Source organism: Lepisma saccharinum, chromosome 8 (genome assembly GCF_977018435.1).
Source record: "Lepisma saccharinum chromosome 8, izLepSacc3.1, whole genome shotgun sequence".
In the NCBI taxonomy this organism is placed as follows: Eukaryota; Metazoa; Arthropoda; class Insecta; order Zygentoma; family Lepismatidae; genus Lepisma; species Lepisma saccharinum.
The window spans coordinates 67,422,394-67,447,118 of NC_139236.1; the positions used below are offsets into that span (position 1 = coordinate 67,422,394).

Consider the following 24,725-nt stretch of genomic DNA (forward strand, 5'->3'; position numbering starts at 1 on the left):
CCTCACATTGAGAAATTAGTTTAAAAAATTTACTCCAGCGAGAGAGCTACTTATGACTAGGGCATTAGAAAGTATTGTGGGTAACATTCCTGCATAATTCAGGCTTCGGTTGATTTACTAAGAAGCGTTACGGTATTAATCTCATCTGACGTCATGACGTCACTGGTCCAGTGGTAAAAACTGAAAATCAACAGCTTACGTTCATTCTGTCATCCATTTCTCAAGTTCTTCGTCATCAGAGATCAAACGGAGATTGTCCAAAAACGCATAATACAAGTTTTTTTGTACAGTCGTCCCGGCACGGTGCGTGAGAGCCATGAAAATGCGTCCGAGTCATCCACCCTCAACGTCATAATACCAGAAGAAGAAGAAGCGCTGCTCACACCTGAGCATTGGACGGGAAAGTCACGGGACAGGTTTCGGAGAGTAAGAACCTTGTGACGACAAAGTTCAGTGGCCTCTGGGCATCGTCGCCGATGCAGTTGGGAAGACTGACCCAGTGCTGAGGAAACCTTCGGGAGCGATGGACCAAGGGCTGAGCTTCGAGGAGCTGAAGGGAAGCTTCGGGGAGAAGATGAATCGGCTTCACAAGGAGAAGCACAAAGAAGGGTTCCTGGAGGTAGTTCCTGGCCACGTCGTGATGCCCGCCGCGTTCAAGGACCTCGGACACCGCGTCCTGGACTTCCCGGTTCGTCCTGATGACGTCTGGATAGTGACCTACCCTCGATCAGGTATGTTTGGGTTTCTCTTTCAAATTCTTGGGTACCGTTGCCTCCGCGCGTTATATTTAGTCAGGCGACAGTTGTCTCTGATCGAGATCTGCGCAGGGGCGGTTCTTGGAGTCAAGTCTATGGGCAAATGTAATGGAGACTGTCATTTACTGAAAGAAAGTGAGACTTGCATCCCTCTTCCACTTTTGGCTACTCGCGACGATGAGGATGGGTGATGATTTTGTGTCTCGTGTCCACTTTATGCGCAGTAAGGCTAATGGGACTGGACGTACAGTTTAAGGTGAGATCCTAACTACTAGGAGCCTCCACCGGGTTTCGAACCAGGACCCCTTGACTACAAGGCGACGACGTTAACACAACGCCATCGGCGAGACCCGAGGATGAGTGATGATATGATGAAATTGATGAAAGGACACAAAAAAACAGCCATGATCAGGCCGGGAATCGAACTCGGGACCCCTAGCGTCGTAACACGCTGTGCCAAAAAAAAACCCTCTTCTATGGAAGCAGGCTGAAATGTCTTACGTTTTGAAACCTAGTGCCTGAAAGGACTGAGAATATATACATGTATATTATACTATTATGTGGTGTGGGAATTGAACATTTTCCAGTGAGGGGGGAACTTCAGTAACTCAGGCCCGTAGCCAGGCAGGGGCCAGGCAGGCTGAGCCCCCCTGGAACTGCCGTGAGCCCCCTTGACATTAGCTAAAACTATTGTGCACAATTTCTTTGCAGTGAAGAGTGAAAATGTAGACAGCAGATATTATTTGCTCACAACTTTGGTGAAATATAAATTCACAGAACATGAACAGCAGCGGCGAGTATTTAGAAGATTCTCTTCTGTAGACTTTTAGATAGTTCCTTCATAGGAACCAATTACCTTCACTGTTGCGACCTCCTGTTTATACAGAAATCTGTGACTTTGACGTCATCATGAAAATTCCCTCCGCATCTGCGTCAAAGGTTAACAGCTCCCAAGTTTTGGGAATGAAGGGGTGTTTCATTGCTTCAGCCGGAGGTGGAATGTACTGTAGGTACTATGATTGAATATTGTCCATTTTTCTTGCATGGTAAAATACGTATCTGTAATATCAAAAGTAGTATGCAGTGTGTAGTAAGGGATGATTTCAGTAGCAGTCAATTAACACTTCAAGTGATGTTATAAAAGATATAGAAAAATGTAGTATTTGTATATTTCTAAAATGTATGTAACTTATTGACCTTCCCCCCACACCCACACAATTTGCCTTCATTTAATAATGTTAAACTTTGAAAAATGGACTTCGTTTACAAAGCCGCCCTCCTGATAACCCTTGAGCCCCCCTGGATATCAAGTCTAGCTACGGGCCTGCAGTAACTACTGTTGAAGCATCAGGAAAATTATATAAACAAACATATTTGTCTTCCCAAGAGCCAAAAATTAGCAACCGAGGAGGGATTCACCCTTATTAGCCCCTTCAAATATCACCCATTTACACAAAAAAGTAACTCACTGTTTCCTGGAAATCTAGTGGCCAATTACTACCCCCCTGATAGTGTCGTGTCTAACGCTGTCGCTTTTTAATTAAAGACCCTTGGGAGTTCTTGGTCGATCGACTTTTTTTAGTTTTACTTGGTTTTTCTGCCACTTTTGACTAATCGCGATGAATGGTGCGCGGATTTATTTATTTACACGTTTCGTTTATTTATCTTTGATGTTATAGTCCTTACATGCTCCCGAAAGGTAACAGCAAAAATTGTGTTTATGTGCTTGTAAGAATCATAAACTGCAAGAGAAATAATTTCACAATGCAAGCAAAACCTACATATACAAGATAAATTATGTTGCGTATAGTTTAAATAATATGTTTTTATTAAATTGATGGTATTAATTTCCTATTTTAGCACTCCACCCATCATTACACATAGATATTCACATATTAAGTAAGCCGCCTCCCGTGGCGGAGTGGTTAGCACATCGCGCTACGACGCTAGGGGTCACGGGTTTGAATCCCGGCCTGGGCGTGGATGTTTGTGAGTGTCCATTCATCAATTTCACCATGTCATCACTTATCTCCATCTTCGCAAATTAGCTAAAAGTGGCACAAAAAGCGAAGTAAAATAAAGCAAATCAAAATAAATAAAATTCATTAAGTAATTAAATACGAAATATATATCATATGAACACACATGAAATTTACGAGTGCCTCCAAGACGGTGTAGTGGAAACGTCGCCGCCTTGTAGTCAAGAGGTCCCTGTTCGTAGTGGTTAGGATCGCACTTTATACTGTATGCCCAGTCCTGGTTGCTCGGGGGGGTGGGGGCTCTGCTGCCGTTATTCTTATTTGAACCTCCATTCATTCCAGTTATTCTTTCTTTAAGGGTGCCTGTGGAATTCTTATAAAGGGAGGGTGGGTCGCAAGCAATGCATTTTTTCCCAGAACACTGCTTAACCCTTAAAACCCCAAGGTGGGTCCATCGGACCCTTCCTCTCGTATTTTCGATTACAGGAGTAACAAAAATTTATCGAGTTCTTCGGTTCCTTGTGCCAAATGTTATTGACCTTCTTCACTGTGAGTCTCAACAATGTTCTTATTTTCATTTGTGGGTAATATTAGTATGAAGAAAAGAGCGACGTTAATACCCAAGTTGGGTCCATCGGACCCCTATGATTTAAACAACACTCTCAATCCAAGTAGCGCTGCAGGACAGGACAAGGCAGTCGTTAGAGTTGGCAGTAGTGGCATTCTTCTCATTTTGAGAATAATCACTTTGCATCAGTAGCTACGGTAATCATTTCGCATTTGTTTTTCAGTCACTTGTGTTGCAATATGTCATTACATATTGCACTGCTTCTAAATGTGATTGTTGTATTTCTTTGTGCACAATGGCAAGTAGCAATATGTCTTTAGAACACATTCAGCTATTACTAGACCATTATTAGGTCATGTTAGCGATGATGATGTTGATTTGGGGGAAATCAGTGTTAGAAACGAAAACTTTTATACCAGTGAGAGTGAAGTTGATCATGAGAGTGTGGCTTCCTCAGAGAAGATTGATTGTGAGATTGGTGAACTACAAAGCACACAGTCATCAAGCAGTACTGTTTACCTAAGTACAGATGAATAATTATTATACTGTAATAAAAATCATTTCCTCCGATTACTAGAACAGGGAGTTTCAACATTATAAAATGAAAGCTGAACAAAGTTGTAGTACCTCAGTTCAAAGTAGTTGCTAGACAACAAGACTGCTTACAACTGTATTTTGGTAATGACATGCTTCAGATAATTGATCAGGATTACAAATCAAGTGTCTTCAAGGGTACACTCTACCAGAATTGGGAAAACTCTAACCCAAACAGAAGACAATCTAAGTTTATGAGATAACTGAGCTACAGTTTGATTCTTCCACATCTTTAGCAAAGGGGTAGGGATTGGACTTTCAAAAAATATCCAACATGCCCAAGCAAGGTTTTTGTGTGAATATGAAGTAAAGACAGCCAGTAACCCTTCGAGTAGGCACGAGCCTGTTAAAAAGATGTTTCTTGTGTCCACCGAAAGAGGCAAGAAAACAGAAACGAATAAACTTCTGAAAAGATGGAACAGAAATGTGTGTACCGAATATTCTATTGAAAAACATATTTGTGTTCGCTGCGAATAGAAGTGTGCCTTGTATCAAAAAGAAAAATACAGTAATTTTAATTAAATAAACTTAATTTTTAATTACTTTTCTTATAATATAGATCACTCTGAATTTTATCCCTCTTCGATTGAAATTTTAAACCACTAGGTTAGCTTATAAGTGCCAGGGAAAATGAGTGCAAAACGACAAATATATGTGGAATACAAACTACGTACTCATAGTTACGTATAGAAATGTCATTTCATTATGATAGAACAGTGGTTTCCAACTTCAAAAGGTCCGAGGGCCAAAATTATATCCAGCAGTTGATAGGCGGGCCGCATTTTTTTTTGGGGGGGGGGGATTAAATTACAAAAATTGTAAGTAGTGAACTGAAAATGTAGTACTTTCGCATGACCTAAATTTCTAAAATGAGGCAATAAAACAATGGAATTACAAATCAAAATTGTATCATTACAATTTATTTCACAAAAACTAATACTTATTGATGAATTGAAAGAAATGAAAAACACACCATACAAATAAGAATCCTTCATAGTAAGTGTTCAATGTGAAAATTGAGCCCGATCTGCTTCTTTTAATAAAGTTGTATTTGAATTTCTGTATTTGAAAGTCTCAGAAGGTGAAGCAGTGAAGAATCTGCCAGTCTGCTTCTGTAGCGGTTCTTGATGAACTTCATTGAAGAAAAAACCTTTTCACACGTGTATGTGCTGCCGAACATCGATGTCATTCTTTGCCCAAAACTACGAAGGTTTGGAAAGCGTTCTTTTGAAAGGTATTTGAAAAACTCTGGCACCTTTTCTTGCCTAATTTGAAGGAACACATCGCCTTGCAAATCACGCAATTCAAGTTGGAGAGAAGCTATTTTAATTTTCAATCTTACGTTTTTTGGAGATATTGCTCATTTCGATATTTGCACAAACTTTAACAATCAGTCACAGTACAATCCGAGTTGGAACACTGGAAATCTCTTCGTACTTCGTGCGTAGTAAAACAGATCTCTATAGCGCCTCTCTGCAGTTTGTTTCTGAACACATAGAGTGAAGCCTTCGCGGAAGCGGGCGAGTTCATTCCTCATAGCAAAGGGGTAGAATGCATGGTCTGAAGAGAAAGTTACGTCACTTTAGATTCTTCTGATTATCATTATAATGATATAAAATATATTGACTGCAAAATCAATTCTACCTGTGATATTGTCTTTCTTCACAGAGCATCCGTTCCTTCAGTAAAAAAAGAACGTATTTTAATAAAAATAAATAAAAATAATGTGTTTTGCATAATGGCTTCGCGGGCCGCAGAAAAAGGCAATGCGGGCCACATGCGGAAACCCCTGTGATAGAAGAATGTTTTAATTGTCACTAGAATTACTTAAAACAACATATTTACGCTATATAAATATTACATATTTTATGTTTAGGGACAGTTTTCAGAAGTTATAATCGAATGCTGCATAAATATAGAAAAAAATGATCTCTAAACCATAGAAAGCGAATAGGGGTCCAGTGGACCCACCTTGGTCGTTTCTGTGTGCAAAAAAAACTTGGGGTTTTAAGCGTTAAGCTTGAAGTTATTGTGTCACTGAGATTCATTTTCCAAGAGGGTCCATGCCAACTCTCAACGTTCATGTCTTTATCCTATATCAGAAGAGAATCTTCCATTCATTGCCCTTCCAAGGAAATTAACAAGTGCTGTGAATAGATAGTTGAAATCGGGCATAGGGGTGCGCAGACCTTCTGATTAGTTAAGGGAAGCCTTGATGAAAGGTCAGTCGGGAAAGAAAATCTCATTTCATCTCACTGTTTTATTGTATTGTTGGGTATGAAACAGGGGCGCATACAGTGTGTCCAGACCCACCGAAAATCCACTTAGTGTAATTTTAGGCGTAATATATCATGTGCATACATATACAGGGTTATTCAAAAAGAAGGAGCAGATTTCAAATGTTTATTTCTCACGAACTCTAAAAGAAAAAAAACACGTGCCATACATCAATGGCTAGATGAGGGTTCAAAGGTTCAAAGTGTTATAATCCTGCCTATTAGTTCCATTCAATACACATCGAATAGTTGAAGCTATCAATTCAATAACTATATTTCAGAATATAGGCCTCGCCGAAGAATACCTTCACAATGAAGATGTACGCCATCATGTTAGGATGTGTAGTGTACTAGCATTAGTACCCAGAAGCCGTATTGATGAAGGTTGCTCCTCCTCATGGAGGACTGCCCATCTGGGCAGAAAATTAGAAAGTTCAACGATTATTTCATAGAACAAAGGCTGGATAATCCAAACATTCCACCGGAAATTTGGAATTGCAATGACCAAAGCACCGAACAAACAGCCCAGTGGAGGGTTGGCATAATAAGTTGAAACACATCATATCCAGAGTACACCACACGTCTTGCAGCTTGTAAGTGTACTAAAAGCAGATGCCTCATCTAGTTTTAGGAGACAGGATTCGGATTGTATTCCGCAGAAGCGTAGAAAATCAACATACATACATCTTGACGAACGGCTGCAATGTATCCTTGAAAAGCTAGTAAATGGCGGAGATCCTTAAAAAAATGTCTCAGAAGCTTGAGCTATGTACAAAAGTTGGAGTAATGAGAATGGCTTTATTTCGATTGTACATAGTTCATTGACGATATATGGACGTATGACAATTCTACATGTACGACGTGCTGTTTGCTCGGAAAACAAAACGACAAGGTTCTTCCCAGAACCGCCTTGGAGTATGGCGCTAATGTTGTGTGTTTTAAAAAAAAAATCACTAGATTTTCCATGCTCAGTCTGACAGGTGACGTCTATTCATTTGGTGTTTTAAGCAGTGACGGATCTACAATCCGCAAAACCCCGCAGAGCGGAGGGGGAGCCGGTGACAAGTAAGCTTTTAGGAGGCCCTCAGCCATTGACATAGTAGAGGGTTCGCGTATGTAAAAAATAAACGTAGTTACTCAGGGGTACAGAAATGAATACAATATCTACAGGTAAAGTTAAAGTTCCCTATGCATATAGCACAGTGCCATGAAGGCACATTTAGGGAGTTGGGGAGGGGGGGGTAGGTCCCCACATATTTTCGATGTCGGCCATCTTGGAGGTGATATGTGATCAGCACCACGCTGCGACCGCCTTTAGCCCCCACCCATACCATTTTATTTCAGGCTGGGTGGGCCCTAGAGCCGCTTTATGCGGAGACAAAGCCGGAAAAATTCCGACTAGATCCCCCACCCCAGATTTCCCGCGTGGTCAGACTAGAATCAAATCTGGTTTGAATTTCACGAGACATGCCGGATTAAAGATTCCTTCAACCAATCTTTAATCAGGAAAAAGTTACGACTGCGTGATTGTAACAAATGTACCTATCATTTTCCAGTTGTGAGAAAACAGTGTACTATATATATATCACATAACTAACCCCCTTCCCATTTAAAATCTTTGAGTTGGGTGGGTGTAGGTAGAAAGGGGCCTTTGGTAATATTTTGCGGGGGGACAATGCTTGTAGATGCGGCACTGGTTTTAAGTCCACTTTATGCACAGTAAGGCTAATCGGGACTGGACCTACAGTTTAAAATGGGATCCGAACCACTATGTGCTCCAGCGGATATCGAACCCGGGACCCCTTGATTACAAGGCGACGACGCTACCACTGCGCCATCGGGAGGCCTGACAGGTGACGTCACTGGCAGGTGACGTCACTCACTCGAGCGTGGCAAAATGAACCATAATAAGAACCGTGGCAACTTGCACGCCACCCTTCCTCTATCCATTGATGTATGGCACGTGTTTCTATCTTTTATAGTTCGTGAGAAATAAACATTTTAAATCTGCTCTTTCTTTTTGAATAACCCTGTATATAATAATTATATGCAGCAACACAGACGCAGCATAACTGACGAATAACAAGAAATTTGCCAGAGAACGAAGCAGAATAGTTCAATTACACAGAAAATAATGCACACCCCTCCCCCGTGGTTGGCTGAAACTTTCAAAGGTTTAAAATATTTAATTTCCTTTAAAAGTATATCATTTAATAATGGCAACAAGATTTCTCTACACTAAATTCTAGGTGAAAGTATAATAATAGGGGCATGGACGTCTGGAATAGGGGGAGGGGGCAAGGATGGCCACACCTCTCCTTTAGGAAACGAATGTCAACCTAAAAGTATAAATTTCTCATGTAAAATATGATTTCACTCCCAATAATTTATATTAATTATTATAATGGGGATGCAGGAACGGGATAATTACGAATTCAAGTGGTGCTTTTTAAGGGGGAAAGAAACACTATTATCGGGGTAATATGCCTTGTTTACCCTCTGGAAAATACCCTCCCTGGGAAAAATCTCCGGATGTCCATGATCATTGCCCAACCCCCATACGCACGCCTATGAAAGCAGGGTCTAAAGGTGTGCCGAAGCGCACCTCAGTTCCTTTCCGGCACATCAGTTTGGTGGCGCGATTCAGTTCCTGCCGCGACATTGGACATGCATTTTATTTATTTTATAGGTGTCAGTGGCGAAGCTTGACATTTGTTTACGTAGTAATTCGCAGGACTTGCCAAACGTCAGGGTCGTACTTTCAACCAGGGGAGGGGTGGGGGGAGCACAATATAACTCCACATCTCCACAGTAAACGCCAAGGTCATTGTCTATTCTATGTAAAAGCTCACTGCATTACCACAGACCTTACAACTTACGATGAGAATTTTGAAATCTCATTAATTTGTATAGCTATAACAAATTGACATTACGTCGCTACGGTACAGCATGTTATTGCAATTTATTTTCTTGTTGATATTGCTTCTCTGAATTGTCAGTTTATGTAATGTTAAAAACTTTAATAATGTTGCTAATAACACTAAAAATGATAAACCTGGATGAAAAAACTTCGGAGACGGCACTACTTATACTGAGCAATACTAAAAACCAACCATTTCACTCTTTTTTATTTCTCTCAGTGTCTGAAACTAAATGTCACGTGTAAAGGTAAGCATCGATTGTTGCCAGAAAGAGAAACAAGAACATGAGACTTTCGCACGGAGCTTACTCGATTCTTAGAAATGTCAAGTCATGTTAAGTCAAGCTTCTGCGTTGGTTTTGAAAATAAAAAGAGGATTTCATATCACTCCCCTTAAAAACAAGAGCGTTGCATGTTTTACAGTGGCAGGCCCAGCCAGAATTTTTTTTCAGGGGGAGGGCCTCATCCCTTATCAGCAGCCGTCATCTAAAAGCGAAAAAGTGAGGGGGTAGAAGCTTTGAAGATTAATTTCTCAGTATATCACAACTTATTAAGATGTTTAATCCAGCTAAAGAAGTAAAATTAATTACCACTATACACTATCTAAATTAGATATTTGCCCAGTATGTACTACGTGGAAGTGAGGCTGACATTTGGGTGTATAGAAAAAGGAGTGACCCCTTGAATCCCGAAAACAGAAAGTTCTTGCATTGAATTTAGGAAAATAATATATTCGTTTAAGATGAGAACGTAATTTCCTGAAATTACAGACGTGATAGATCTTGTGTTTATTTATTTAATTTGTACGCGATAATAATAAATATCATTGTTATTTTAATAGGAATTTCTTCTTATTATTATTATTATTAATAATAATAATAGTAGTAGTAGTGCTCGTGTCTTCATTTGTGGTTGGCGTTCCGGCTATTGACTGACACAACTTTAAGCACTGGTTAAAAGATGGAACTGTTTCGGACAGAGCAGTAAGTGCTTTCTTGCCTCTTAGCACGCAAAATCACATTCACAGAGTTACATTGAACCTGTGCAAGTACATTTTCATGCCAGGTTTCGTTCAAACATCATTAATTTTATCCTTCCCTCAATGGTACGGTAAACAACCCCCCTCCGCACTTGTCACGACTTCTTACGAGGACATTACCTCCGAACGCAGAGCTAATAACCTGCTAAACCAACATGAATTTCAAGCTCCGAGATCCTTTACCTCCACTAAAATATGTCTGGCGAATAAATGGACACGACACGAACACTGACAAGGGAAGCCCATTTGTAATTTTATTACTTAATATACTGTTACTTTGAAAGTAAATAAGCAAGTGAGACTGATGAAATTTCAAATATTGTCCTCTCCTCAGTAAGTTTATTATATTATTATGAATGATTGCCGAGGGCAGAAAGCATTTTTAATTTCGGTAAGATCTTGGATTTGTTTTGCTTTATTTTACTTCGCCTTTTGTGCCACTTTTGGCTAATTTGCGAAGATGGGGATGAGTGGTGATATGATGAAATTGATGAATAGACACTCAGAAACATCCATGCCCAGGCCAGGATTCGAACCCGGAACCCCTGGCGCCGTAGGGCGATGTGCTAACCACTCCGCCACAGGTGCTGCCCTTCGGTAAGATCTCATGCAAAAGATTACAACTGTACCCAGCCTGTGTGTGTATTGCATTGTCAAACTTCAGTTTATAGAACGCTGTTGTGTTTTTAATAATAAATAATAAATAAATGCACGGGAACTGAGAAAGGAAAAAGAACAATAATTACTAGTTTATAGGAATTGCATTTAACCAGACACGTACCTAGAAATTCTGGAGGAGTCCAAGTATAGCACATGTAATAAAAATATTAATGGTATAAAGGGTATAATAAATAGGTTAAGACGATTAATATGTATATTAAATAGATTATTACATAATAATTTGTATTATCGTTACTATTGCATGAACAGGGAAAAATATATTAGAAGGAAATATAACGTCATTATTTAATTAATGTCTAGTTAAGATTACTAAAATTAGTACAAAAACAGATGTCCTACAAATAAATTAATGTCATTTATTTTAATGGATTACTTATTGAATGCCAAAAAGGTTGTTACGTCCAAGTAATGAATAATAAAATCCCTGTTCATTACTAGCATGCATATTATAAGTAGCAGTGGTACGCATACATTTTCGCAACGCTGTATAATCAGTAATCACAATCTAATCCTTACCTTTATGAAATAAATAAACTTTATATTTTACAACTGCAAACAAGTATTTTGCTTATTTCATTTTGGACTTGATAAGTCTATTGAGGGGTTCGGATCCTCTGGATCCTCCTCTTAAATACCTCCTCGAGTTTAACCAAAATCATTTTTAGTAAATTTTAGAAATACACTTACAAATATTTTCTTAACGCTGTAATCAATATTTAATAATATACACAAGCGATTCCACGAGATGCTAACATTTTGTACACGTTGTATAATAGTGCAACACTGTATTACGTCACATTCACTGTATTATTTTAATTTACAGTACATGTTTAATAATATATGTATATATTTCGAATTATGAAAAACCGACGCGGGTCCACCAACTTGGTTTTGATTGACTGAGTTGGTGTTTTAAGTCCACTTTATGCACAGTAAGGCCTGAACCTACAGTTTCAAGTGGGATCCGAACCACTGTGTGCTTTCACCGGGTATCGAACCCGGAATCCACCAAATTGGGATGAACGAGTTGTTTGGTCTAACTTGGTTTGGAGTTTGAACCTGTTCTATAAAAATTATCATTCTCGTGTACGGAAAAATGACTGCAAGCAGTGGTGGATCCAGAAGTTACATTGGGGATTGGCAAATCTGTCGGGTACCTTACATCACCGAGAATAAATTCTAACCTACAGTTGCACTGTTTTACATAAACAATATATAGAAATGGAGGTCCAGGGGTGGAATAGGGTAGTGTACTAGGACCTCTCTTGTCTTGTTCATATTATTCGTCGACGACCTTGCTGACACCTTCTTTTCGAGGATGGCTAAAATTTTCGGAGAAATCTCCACTTCCGATGATACTCATCTTCTTCAGAATGACATAACAAGATTTACTTCCTGGTGTCTGACATGGGGCCTTACATTACATCCTGAAAAGTGTATCACTCTCACTATCTCTCTCTCAAGAAGAACCAGTTAAAGTCATCTTACTCCATCTCTGGCATAACATCAAAGCAGTATCTTCTCACAAAGACCTAGGCATTGTTTTCGACGAAAAGGTCACATTTCAGGAACATATTAAAGGCACCACAAAAAAGACAATGCGTCTCTTGGGTTTACTGTACCGTTTCACTGAAATTAGTGACATCTCAGCCCTCACTCATTTCCGTTATATTAGAATACTGCTCTCCCGTCTGTCCATGGCTTGTTCCACTCAGCTCTCTAGGATTGATTCAGTCTTTCACTTCTTCCTGGCTATGTTCGTTATAAGGTTCCCTCTTTATGCAATTTTTCATCTCCGCATCTCTTGTCTTTTCTAAACTTACAGACTGCATATCAGCGCCGTTTGCAGAATGATTTCAGTTATTTATACAAAATTGTCAATGGCAAAATTCCCTGCAACACACTCCTTGAGGAATTCCGCTTTCGTGTGCCCATGCGCACAACACGCAACACAAGCTATTTTACACAAAAAAAAACAGACTACAAATTCAAGAAAGATCTCTCTTTTACAGACTTGCCACACAATACAATGATATCTCCTCAAGTATGGATATATTTTCCTCCGAGCTTGCCTTTCGGTCTTCTATTAGAAGAAACGTTTGAAAATAATATCAAGTAGTGCCATCTTTTACTTTTATTTGCTATTAATTTTTGTGTTATTTTGTTACTTTTAATTATTATTATTATTATTTGTTTTTCATTGTTGACAATTGTAGTGTAAAATGGCCTCCTGTGCTGTATCTGGAATTTTCTCAATAAATAAATAAATAATATTGTATTCCGTTATCACATTTACAAACATTGTCAGTGTCACGTTAAACTGAACGATCAGATATAGTGATGTTACAGAAGCTGTAAGGATTCCCTAGCAGCGGGTGGTGCCGTTCGAACAAGTTCTGCAAATGTTTCACACACGCCACGGCGTCCACTTCCTTATGAGCGGAAATAATGCTCGACAGTCGACAACAAACACCTTCTCTAAAATACTCAAGGGTCAAGGCAACTGCGGGTTGGGTTTCACTATAACTGTCACACTACAGCAGCACTTCCTCGCTTCCCACCACACAACAGCATTGTACAGTGTTGCTAACTTTCGTTCCTACCACACAACAGCATTGTACAGTGTTGCTAACTTTCGTTCCTACCACTTTTCCACCAATGATCATATAAACAAAACACAAGTTTTAAATATGTTTGGTGGTACTTCTGCCCTTGAGAATCTCCGATCTACTCAGGTGACTAGGGTGATCTAGATATCTTGCTTGCACAAAAACTTAGACGTGTATTTATTTCAGGCACAACATGGACGCAAGAAATGGTGTGGTGCTTGGGGAATGACTTGGATTTCAAGGGTGCCAAAAAGCTTCTGATGGAAAGATGTCCAAATCTAACGTAAGTTTTGAAACTCTCTCTTCTCAAACCTTGCTCTTTTTTCTAAAAGTAAAGATTCTGTAAGAAAACAATATCAAATTATAAAGTATAAACAAGCTTGTGAGTTACAAGTTACATTTTAGTGAGTCATCATCCTGAAAATCTTCATATCGAGTTCCCTCAACGGAAGATTTTTTCAGTAATTTGTTTCTTCCTGTCGTTTAATTAATTCAGGGGTGACCGAGCGCGTTCAGTGATCGACTTTCGCTCTCGCCAACGAAGTTCCAGGGTTCGAGTCCCAGCCTGAACATGTCGTGAATGTCCTTTCATGGATTTCATTTTATCACTCATTCTCATCGTCGCGATTACCTAAAAGTAGAAAAAAAGGGACGCTAATAACAAAATACAATATCATAATTAAGAATAACATTGCATGAAACAACAGGGGAATGGAGGTTACATAATACTGAACTTCTTAATTTATTATATTCATCTCCTGATACTGTTAGAAGAATTCAACCAAGACGACTTCGGTGTGCAGGTCATGTAGGGAGAGGATAGAAACGTTTACAGGGTTCTTGTTGGGAAACCTGACGGTAAGAGACCTGCGGGAAGTCAAAGAAGTTGGAATGATAATATTAAGATGAACCTGAAGAAAATTGACAAATACCTTGTCCGGGAGGTTAAACCTTCTAGTTTAGGAATGACCGAGAGTTAGTTAGGTTCTGTAAAATGTATCTACTTACGTGGATTTGCAAATGTGAAAATTCTTTAGAAATTTTGGTTTTCGGGGTGCATCACCTCTCGATTGAAATCTCACTTGAAATGGTATAAATCCAATTTTCCCCCCTCTGTAGCCGTGTAGAGAATCTTACACGTATTGCATAATATCCTGAAGATGAAATGAAGGGATGATGTTGAGGAATATTTTGAACGATGGAAACCAGTGGCGGCCAATGGGATCCAAAACTGGAGGAGGGAGCAAGGGAAGTTTGCCTTCTCTTGGTAGACAGGGGTTAGCTTTAAGAGGCCATAGCGTGGGGAAAAAAGTGGCAACATTTTTTGGGGAGCAACTACTTCCTTACCCTCCACAATCACCGTCACTGATGGAAACACACAAAATCCATCCAGGAGAAGGGACTGACTCCCCTTGGCACATGCCTATCTATTGAGCTGCTTGTAAGCACGCTAGTTCTAAATTATTTCTCTTTTGCGCAGGGCATCAATGACCAACAGGCCTTGGAAGCCGGCATTCCAAACTAAAGTCCTGACAGACTCCATCGATTACGTCACGAACATGGAATCCCCTCGTTTCGTCAAGAGCCATTTGCCGTGGCAGTTCCTACCAAAGTCGATACATCAGGTACAACCCAAGGTAAGTTCACGCAGCACAGATCTCAGAGACATCTGGTAGTAGATCGGAAATTAGAGGTTCACAATGCAAACTTGCCCTTGTACAGTCACGGACACTCCTGGGTTGTAACGATCCAATTGAAAACAAATCGTACCGTTGCAACTGAGAAGTGACCGTGACTGTACAGCGATAAAGGTCAATCTATATATCTCTCTCTATATATATATATATATAAAAATGGATGTGTGTGTGTTTGTCCGGCATAACTCTCGAACGCCTGGAGCGATTTCAACCAAACTTGGTACACGTATCACTTGCAGTCTCGAAAGAAATACTGTGGGGGTAAGACACCCCTGGTACCCCGAGGTTTGTGGGTGGGAAGGGGGTGACATGTCAAAATAATCGAAAACGACCGATATTAGTGTGGAATCCATAGTTGTCGGGGTCGCTTAGATGAATAGTGACACTCCCAAAGTCGTTCATCTCCAAGACACCCCTGGCACCCCTAGGGGTGGGGTGGGAAGGGGGTGACATGTAAAACGACCGATATTAGTGTGGAATCCATAGTTTTCGGGGCCGCTGAGATGAATAGTGACACTCCCAATGCCGTTCAACTCCAAGTTCATTTTACAGTATAGTTAGAATTCATTATTTTCCTGTCTAATAGATTTAGTAAATAATTACCCGGGCAACGCCGGGCAATCAACTAGTTTTAAATATAAAGGGACTGGAACGCACTGTGAATCCATTTAAAAATCGTTAGTGGAATCTCGTTGGCTAAAATATAGTACTTTCATAAGCAGTGTCCGAATTGGCAATTCCTGTCGCCTAGAGTACAGCTCTACCCGCGGCCATAGTCTGGGAGGGGGCACAAAATATAGACGGAAGAAGGAACACACTGGAAGGAACTTGGAAATTTATTTGTTCATGTTTATATATTTATTGTAAATGTTATGGCCCATTTACTAGAAATTAATTTAAATTCTGTCAGTACAATAAGATCAATAAAGTGTAATGTGTGGTAGTACAACTCTTGTATGAAGTATAATTCCACGATTTTCATTCATTTCACAAACATTTGACGTGCCAGTACGACAGTATCTTTTGCCCATCGTTAAATGAAGTTAATGTTTGGGAGTGACAAGTTACTTATAAGGCAATTACAACTTGGGCCTATTCTCTAAATCCGCCGTTGTAGGTCTGGGGTTGGAGTCATGGGCAGAAAAGGCCTTAATAGTCTTTGAGACGTCAAAGGTTAGGTATAACTTAAAATAATCAAATTATCAGTTTGTTTTTACATTTTAGTTAAGCGTCAATTCTTAGATTTGGAAGGGAATCAACCTTGAATCCTTAATTACGAGGGTCACTATTTATATTTTGAGCCTTGGCAACACTGATTGAAGTTAGGCGCGATTTGACGTTTGCACGGAATCGTCTGGCATTATTGACCATAACGTACTTCAAATGTTTTGTCAATAGCTTCATTTGTGTTGTTTATGTTGCCTTGGAGATTGCGCGACAACAATGAAATGGAATTAACTCTTGAACATTTTCGTACAATGATTTTTTACGATTTTCGACGTGGATTATCAAGACAAGAGTGCATCGATCAACTTACTTCCACATTTGGCGATGAAGCCCCATGCTTTGCCACTGTGAAACGCTGGTATAACGAATTTAATCGTGGCCGCCATTCGCCCACCGACGAGATTCGCGAAGGTCGTCCAAAATCAGTTGTTGTTCAAGAAAACATTGATGCTGTGCAAAACCTAATACTGCAAGATCGTCATGTGACATACTGTGAGATTGAGGCAACCATAGGCATTAGTTCCACCAGCATATATAAAATATTACATGATCATTTAGCTGTGAGAAAGGTATGTTCTCGTTGGATCCCACACAATTTGACAAAAACTCAAAAACGATGCTCGCGTCAATTGGTGCAAACAAATGCTCAACAAATACAATCATGGTGCTTCAAAAGACGTATATAAGATTGTAACAGGTGACGAATCATGGATATATGCATATGAGCCGGAACGTAAACAGCAGTCGACTGTATGGGTGTTTCAAGATGAACCCAATCCAACAAAAGTTGTTCGCGCTCGAAGCACATCGAAACAAATGGTCGCCTGTTTTTTCGGGAAAACTGGTCATGTGGCAACTGTGCCTTTAGAGGAACGTAGAACGGTCAACTCTGAATGGTATACAACAATTTGTTTGCCAGAGGTCTTCGGTCAAATACGGAAAACAAACAAACGCCGTCGGATCATTCTTCATCAAGACAATGCCAGCTGTCACACATCTCGTCTAACAACCGACTTTATGAACAGTCAAAAAATCGAATTGATGGGTCATCCTCCGTACAGTCCTGATTTGGCACCCAATGACTTCTTCTTGTTCCCGAATGTCAAGAATAAATTGCGTGGACAACGATTTTCGTCGGCGGAAGACGCCGTTGATGCGTTCAAAAACCATATTATGGAGGTGTCTCAAGAAGATTGGAAAAACTGCTTTGACAAATGGTTCGAACGAATGCAAAAGTGTATTGACCATAAAGGAGAATACTTCGAAAAACAATAAAGCAGTTTTCAATGCCAAATTCCCGTTTTTTCATTGTTAGGCTCAAAATATAAATAGTGACCCCCGTATATATATCCAACACAACTGCAATGTGTTGTAAATAGGTATTTACAAATCCACCCATTCTGTGAAATTGTATTATTATTATTGTTCTTTTCTTATTATTATTTAAGGTTATCTACGTAGCCAGGAATCCAAAAGATGTTTGCGTGTCATACTTTCATTACTCGGTCTTGCTAGAAAATTTCACTGGAACTTTCCAGGATTTCTGCGAGCTATTTCTAGAGGACAAAGGTAAGTTGGACTATATGCTCATTTCACGATTGGTCTGGGTACGAGCAATGCACAAAGAACATTTGAGGTAGCTAAAATTCAAAGTACTTTTCAAAGAATTTCGTAATTGTAAATTGAGGACTAAAAGTGGTAAAAGTTGTAAGTGCCAAAAGCGAAAGTGTTGGGAAATCGCATCGTTCAGCACATCAGCCCGTAAGAACGTTCACACTAGTGACCTCCTTACACGCCCTTTGAACTACTTAGAGGGCTACCAGCCACATTTCACGTTTATCACTTTATAAAGCAAGGCACATTGCACAGTTTGACGTGGAAAACGGTGTTTGAATTATTGTGGCACTTACAGCGTTTACCGATTTTAGTCTTCAATTGGTAGTTCCTTGTGCTAAAAACTTTCCTTTCTATATTCTCGCATATCCATGTTCTTTATCTAAGGATATTTACGGCAATACGAGGAAAACTATATTTCCATCAACCTTCCCGTTCCCTCCACATTCAGGCACGTCCACAGTACACTCATCCACTGCCTTTGCATGACTGTCCTCGAAATCCGTTCTGAGGTCAAACATATGTATATATATATTCAAAAGTGCGAAAGCCGGCCCCCATGGCGCACATCGCGCTACCACACCAGGGATCCCGAGTTCCAAACCCGACCTGAGCATAGGTGTTATTTGTGAGCGTCCCTTGATCAATATTATTAAATCATTACTCATCCTCATCTTCTACATTATCAAAAAGTGTAAGAAATGCACTATGAATAATTGTCCGCCTCTCAGGGTGTCTGCGGTTCACTTGAAAAATTTTGGTTTATTTTACTGGACTTCACTTCTGGCTAATCGCGAAGATGAGGATGAGTGATGATGTGATGAGATTGATGAAGGGATATTCACAAAGAACACCATGCCCAGGCCGGAATTCGAATCCGGGACTGGCAGCGGTTGACGTTAGCTGTAACTTCCCTTGCGCTCCGTCCACCACAATACACGTAAGCTAGCGTCATTAATCAATGACGTCTCATTTCACTGCCTAACAAGGAACGAACATGAATCTCATGCAATTAACAACGGAATTCTTATACTTAACGGGCATTAACTTGAAATGATTCAAGATGTCTTAAAATAAATTCCGTTGATGAATTCAAGATGGCAGGCAGGATGTGTAACATGCGTCATGGATGCAGTGTTTGGTCTCGTAGATGCTGCATATGGTTCCATCCATGTACAGTGGTGTAGAAATTATAGGCCTATGGGTAGTTCCACACTTTTGAATTACTCTGCGCATGTGTGTATATTCATTCATAATGATTGATTGATTTGCTTTATTTCACTTCGCCTTTTGTGCCACTTTTGCCTAATTTTCGAAGATGGGGATGAGTGATGATGTGATGAAATTGATGAATGGACTCACAAAAATCGATGGCCAGGCCGGGATTCGAACCCGGGACCCCTGACGTTGTAGCGCGATATGCTAACCACTCCGCCACGGGGGCCGGCTCATTAATAATGATAAAGTGACTACAGTAGAAATTACATAACCTAATTGAGAAAATATTTTTCTCAAGGGAGTGTTTGTCATGAAAGTGATTAGCCCATGTCTTCCGGTTTCGAAGAGAAGAAAATAATTCAAGCGAGGGATATTCCAGATGACTTTTGCCTCTGAATCAAACACAAAGTAGTATCACATGTAAATCTGATATAGGCAAATTATACATATATCTCCAAGATGATTTGATTTGATTTGATTTAGTTTATTTTACTTCGCGTTTTGTGCCTCGTGGCTAATTTGCGAAGATGGGGATGAGTGATGAAATGATTAAATTGATGAATAGACATTCACAAACAACCAAGCCCGACCGGGATTCGAACCCGGGACCCTTGGCGTCGCAGCGCGATGTGCTAACCACTCGGCCACAGGGTCGGGCTATCTCCAAGATGAACACAACATGATACTACATCAAGATAATCGAACAAACACATCATCCCATTTTTAAGTCTCTCTTCAAAAACTGGATGTCGTTTGTTCAGACGCTTCCATTTCAAGTTTTGACGGAAGCTTGATTTCCAGCTTGCAATATCTTCATGGAAGTTTCATTTTCCCTTCGCTCATGTTTCAAGAGCTAAATGAAATTAAAAATGATGGGGCGATCCTTCGAAGATATCCCATTCAGTTTTGAATGCAACTCTTCTACATTGTTGTTTGTCCTTTCTAAAATTGATTCCACAGGCATCTCAAAAAATGGAAATATACGTATTATATATACGTACAGTGCTTCACCCTTCCAAATGTTGACATGCAGTAAATTAATTCTTCATCTCTTAACTCTCATCTGGCTCATCTGTGTGCGTTCAAAATTAAACTAGCTAATAAAATCATTTGTGTACACCAAGTATTATGAAACAGTATGAACATTTCAGTGTTGAAATTGATACGAGTACATTTTCAGATAGAAAAGCAAAGAACTAAAACATTTCTATCTTGCCTAAATATTTTTGGAATTTAAACCAATTGATCTTGACATGTGCGTTTCTTCATTTGGTTACAATGGATACATCCTGTCGTTCATGTGTACACTTTAACGGCACTTTTTCAACTTCTTGACCAACAAGAATAACAGACTTTGTACCCGTCGTTACATTTCCAACACGATTTGTTACGAACACGGTAGTTAATGTAGACATTTCAGCGAACGGTAGTTAATGAAGTTTACCATCACACTTTCAAACAAAAACTTTAGTGTACCACTAGTTGTTATTTGCACTCTCCCTGGTGGACGGATATGTTTAGAAAGGAAAATTTCCCTCGCTTGAATTATTTCCCTTTCTCCGGTTTTAAGGCGAAATGAGAATTCCCATTTCGCCTCAAATTAACTATTGTAGATCAACCAGTTTTTATGTGCTGATAAGGCATAAGGCGAAACGGGAAAAGGCGAAATGGGCTTGACTCGATTAGAAAAAATGACAGAAAGGCTACGCAAGAAAATGATAAAAATAAATCCTTTATAACACACTTATAGAAATACATTTATTTATCGTTTCAGCTCAATACTGCCCATATTGGGACCACGTGCTGGCATACTGGGAGAAAAGGCATCAGCCAAACATCTTATTCTTGAAGTATGAGGATATGAAGAAAGTAAGTTACCAAGCAAATAATATATGCTTTATGGTTTCCTTTATATAGTTGTTTGGTTGATAGTATTCAGTAGATTTCAGTCTATTAATGTGCTGGAGTGTTATCTTATATTTAGCAGATAAAATGCCAAGTCAGAGTAGATCCTAGAACATTGTTATTTTGTTTATTTCGTGAGTTCATTGATGTCATCCTTAAATTCATTATATTCAACTTATATCGGTGATTTCCACCTTGAGCATGCAATGTTTATTGTACATTGCTCATTGTCTAGTTCTACTACTAGCAACCGCTTTAACACTGCGTTTCGAGAGAGTGCAAGTTAGCATCTAAGAAGGGTTTCATTTTATTGTATTTCCCTATTTCTAGTACGGGTAGGTTAATTTCTGACGAAACCTCCGAGGATGCACGTAATGTGATAAGTACTGAGAATAAAAATTCCGTCGCTTCCTTCCGCAATCTCTCGCCAATGGATGATATTCAACTTGACGTCATCACGCAATGCACTTTGGGAAGAAACAGCATGAAGTTGGGCACACAGATTCGCGCGTGTTAAGGAAATTTGTTATATTTTATACGTACATATTCCTCACATGATCATGATAATCATATCTTGAATCACTTCGGGAAAGATCATACGCATGGCAAGTTTTTAACGCAGGATCTGTTTGCCCGAAATATGGCGGCGGAGCGTGATTTCGCGCAATGAATTGTGGGGGAAGTTGTTCGCTGAATATCACGCATTCGAGCGAAAGCGAAGTCTAGCCCCTAGTCTTCTCCAGCGGAAGAATTTCACCCCGCTCCGCCCGGAATTGGCAAATGTATAACTCATGGCACAGTTACCGAGCTCCTTCCTTGGTCAAGTCCCGTCATTCTTGCTCCCAAGTTAGGGCAAAATGCATTCGTTGTGAGGTTAGGTTTAAGGCTCTTAACACACTGCAATTTTTATGACGTCACAGGTCGAAGGGCGGGGGTAGCTCGGGAACTGTGCGAAAAGTGAGACTCTTTCAGTACGTATCAATGCTAGTGAACAAAATTGTATGGTTGCCTGAACGCCCCTACAGAAATTCTGGCTACGCTTTTGTTGCTTAGTTACTTTAAAGAGTAGCTTCCCAAAGATTGATCTGAGCATGTCTTACTTCCAAACAGGATCTGCCATCTGTAATCAGGAGGACAGCTGAATTCCTGGGGAAGACGCTGAGCGACAAGGACGTGTCGAGGCTGAACGAACACCTCAGCTTTGCCAACATGAAGAACAACCCGGCCGTGAACAGGGAGCTGTTCGTAGAGAAGCTGACGGGGCCTCAGGTGGTCAAGAACAGCGAGCAGGGTTTCATCAGGAAGGGTGTCGTCGGGGACTGGAAGAATCACTTCAGCCTCGATCTCGAGGCCAGATTTGACAAGTGGATCGAAGACAATGTCAAGGGGACTGGCTTGATTTTTGAGGAACTTTACATAAAAAGGTGATCGATTTCAAAGTGCAAACACGATATGGAATTTGTTTTTGTAACAATAACAAAAGTTATCAGAAAACTACAATTTATTTACTTGAAAGGCATGGTTATTTCTCAAATGGGAAAACTGTTAATTTCTACTGTTGACTTTTATTTCAGTTCGTCAAATGAAACAAAACAAATTAACACTATAGTTTTGTTTTGTTGCAAAATTGAAACTTGTTTTCTCATCAAGTCCCAAGATTGATATATCCAAAACTAAATTGCTATTCATGTTTCCACAATAATATATTGCTTTCAAACTACATGTATAGTAGCAAGATGTTAATATTGTTCGGAAATTAGTGGTACTAATGAAGTACATCAATAAAGTTCCTTGCCAAAGATATTTAGGTTATTGCATACTATAATTTGTTCTGTAAAATTAGTTCCAATGTCATAAGTTATATATTCGAGTTCAAAATTGAAATAAACGAGCGTTCTTAGTTTTGATCAAAAATTTATTCATATTTAATTCTTAAGCAATTGCAATAAAATATAATAACTACATTCTGCACATCATAAGTAAACTTTAGGAAGATTTCATATATAATGCATATAGCATAACTTAAGAATACTTCACTATTTAGAACTATTTGTAAATGTTTGTAATGTTACCCCAAAGTAGTAGTAGCATATTTAAGACAAACAATCTGTCCTTATTTGTATTATTTAACTAGTTTCATCCTAAGCTACTAAATACTTTAAACGATTTCCAGAAATGAACAGGACAATCATCTAAAGATGTTTTACAATTTAACACCAATAAAGGGCCCACAAAGCAGGAAAACAGATTATTTGTATGTTCTGAACTCAATTACTATTAATAATTATGCAACAATCTCTCATTCATGTTCCATGCAATGAATTTTTGAAGTTATATTATACATAGTTCTAAGTATGTTAGATAAATATAACAGTGCAATTTACTAAATATGATAAGCTAAAAATAAGGTGAATGGAAGGTGTACATTTCCATATAAATTGAATAAAATCTTTATTATAAGATACTTGAGTTTTCATGTGTGTGCATTTGAGATAACCATTAGTAATTCTAGGTTAAATATATGCAAGGGAAGTCTAACTTAAAATTTAAAACATTATATTTACTCAATTTTATAACAGTTTATTCACGATATTTTCTAGAAATTGCTCGTATATTTGGAAAGAGGACACCTTCAACCAATACCCACCATATAGAGTAGCAAAACACTTCTAGACCTCGCAAAGGGTTCATCACGGAAAAGGTACGGCCCTACCAATATCTACACACCCTTAGCAAGTTTTTCATGGACTGGATATGACGCTCGTACTACATACATGATGAAAACCTAAGCATATTCCCTTTCCCCCGCCGGTTACGCAATTCCTGGTCACGGCACAATGTGTGATGTTTCAATACTCATTGTTTAAAAAAAACGCAATGACCATTACATAATACGCAAACACCTGAGACACTTGATAATGGTAAGTCAATCTTTGCTCTGTCCTACAGGCGAAGGAAACTCGTAAAATAGAACAGTGAGCTGTTCGGACAATGCACTCTGGTCGTCGATAAGATTACTTACTTAACCACTGTCGTCCGCATGCTATTTTGTTATCCTTCCTTATCAACACAACACCAACGGTTTGTCCCACTGATGTTATCAATAAAACCTACCGGTATGACGTCACATAATATTAAACGAAACGTGGACGTACTTTCCCAATGTTAAGCAAATTCCCATTGCTGTATCTTTGGTTGATTTGATGGAAGTCGTTTGGTTGACTTAACTGACTTGCACCCAGTGGCGTACGCAAGGGGGGGTTACGGGGTTTAAACCCCCCCTTGAGCTTTTGAAAGAATATGAAAAATGCTGTGGAAAAAATAAAAATGACCAATTTATCACTGTCAAGGACCTGCGGCAGTACTACTACTACTACTAATAATAATATAATAATAATTTGAATTATTATTCCCATGCGGCACGGAGGAAAGCACAGCATTCCAAACACGCGTCTTTAAGAGTGAATGCCTTGAAATTAAAAACACGAATTCTTGAAAATAATATATAAGGGCAACTATGATTTTAAAGAGCAAAAAAGTTGTTTTGTATCTCGGCTGCAACAATGTTCAATGATCATGTATTTTTGTGTGTGAACAATGAGCATTAACTAAAGAAAGTTCTTGGTTCGTTGAACTTGGCTAA

General features: G+C 39.3%; 1 protein-coding gene across 1 annotated transcript; it reads left to right on the top strand.

The window, feature by feature from the left end:
* The first annotated feature begins 426 nt into the window (after positions 1–426).
* Positions 427–23,509, top strand: LOC145991518 (luciferin sulfotransferase-like). The gene is made up of 6 exons (XM_083127539.1): positions 427–731; positions 13,608–13,704; positions 14,902–15,058; positions 17,794–17,914; positions 20,952–21,046; positions 22,193–23,509. Exons 1-6 carry the CDS (start codon positions 524–526, stop codon positions 22,508–22,510), a joined length of 996 nt encoding a protein of 331 aa, XP_082983665.1. The 5' UTR covers positions 427–523; the 3' UTR covers positions 22,511–23,509.
* Positions 23,510–24,725: the final 1,216 nt, after the last annotated feature.

Excerpts from the sequence above, each read along its gene's own strand:
- LOC145991518 (XM_083127539.1), top strand. The coding sequence starts at position 524 with ATGGACCAAGGGCTGAGCTTCGAGGAGCTGAAGGGAAGCTTCGGGGAG. Across the intron at positions 732-13,607 it reads AGTGACCTACCCTCGATCAG|GCACAACATGGACGCAAGAA; the intron begins GTATGTTTGGGT and ends TATTTATTTCAG. Across the intron at positions 17,915-20,951 it reads GCTATTTCTAGAGGACAAAG|CTCAATACTGCCCATATTGG; the intron begins GTAAGTTGGACT and ends TTATCGTTTCAG.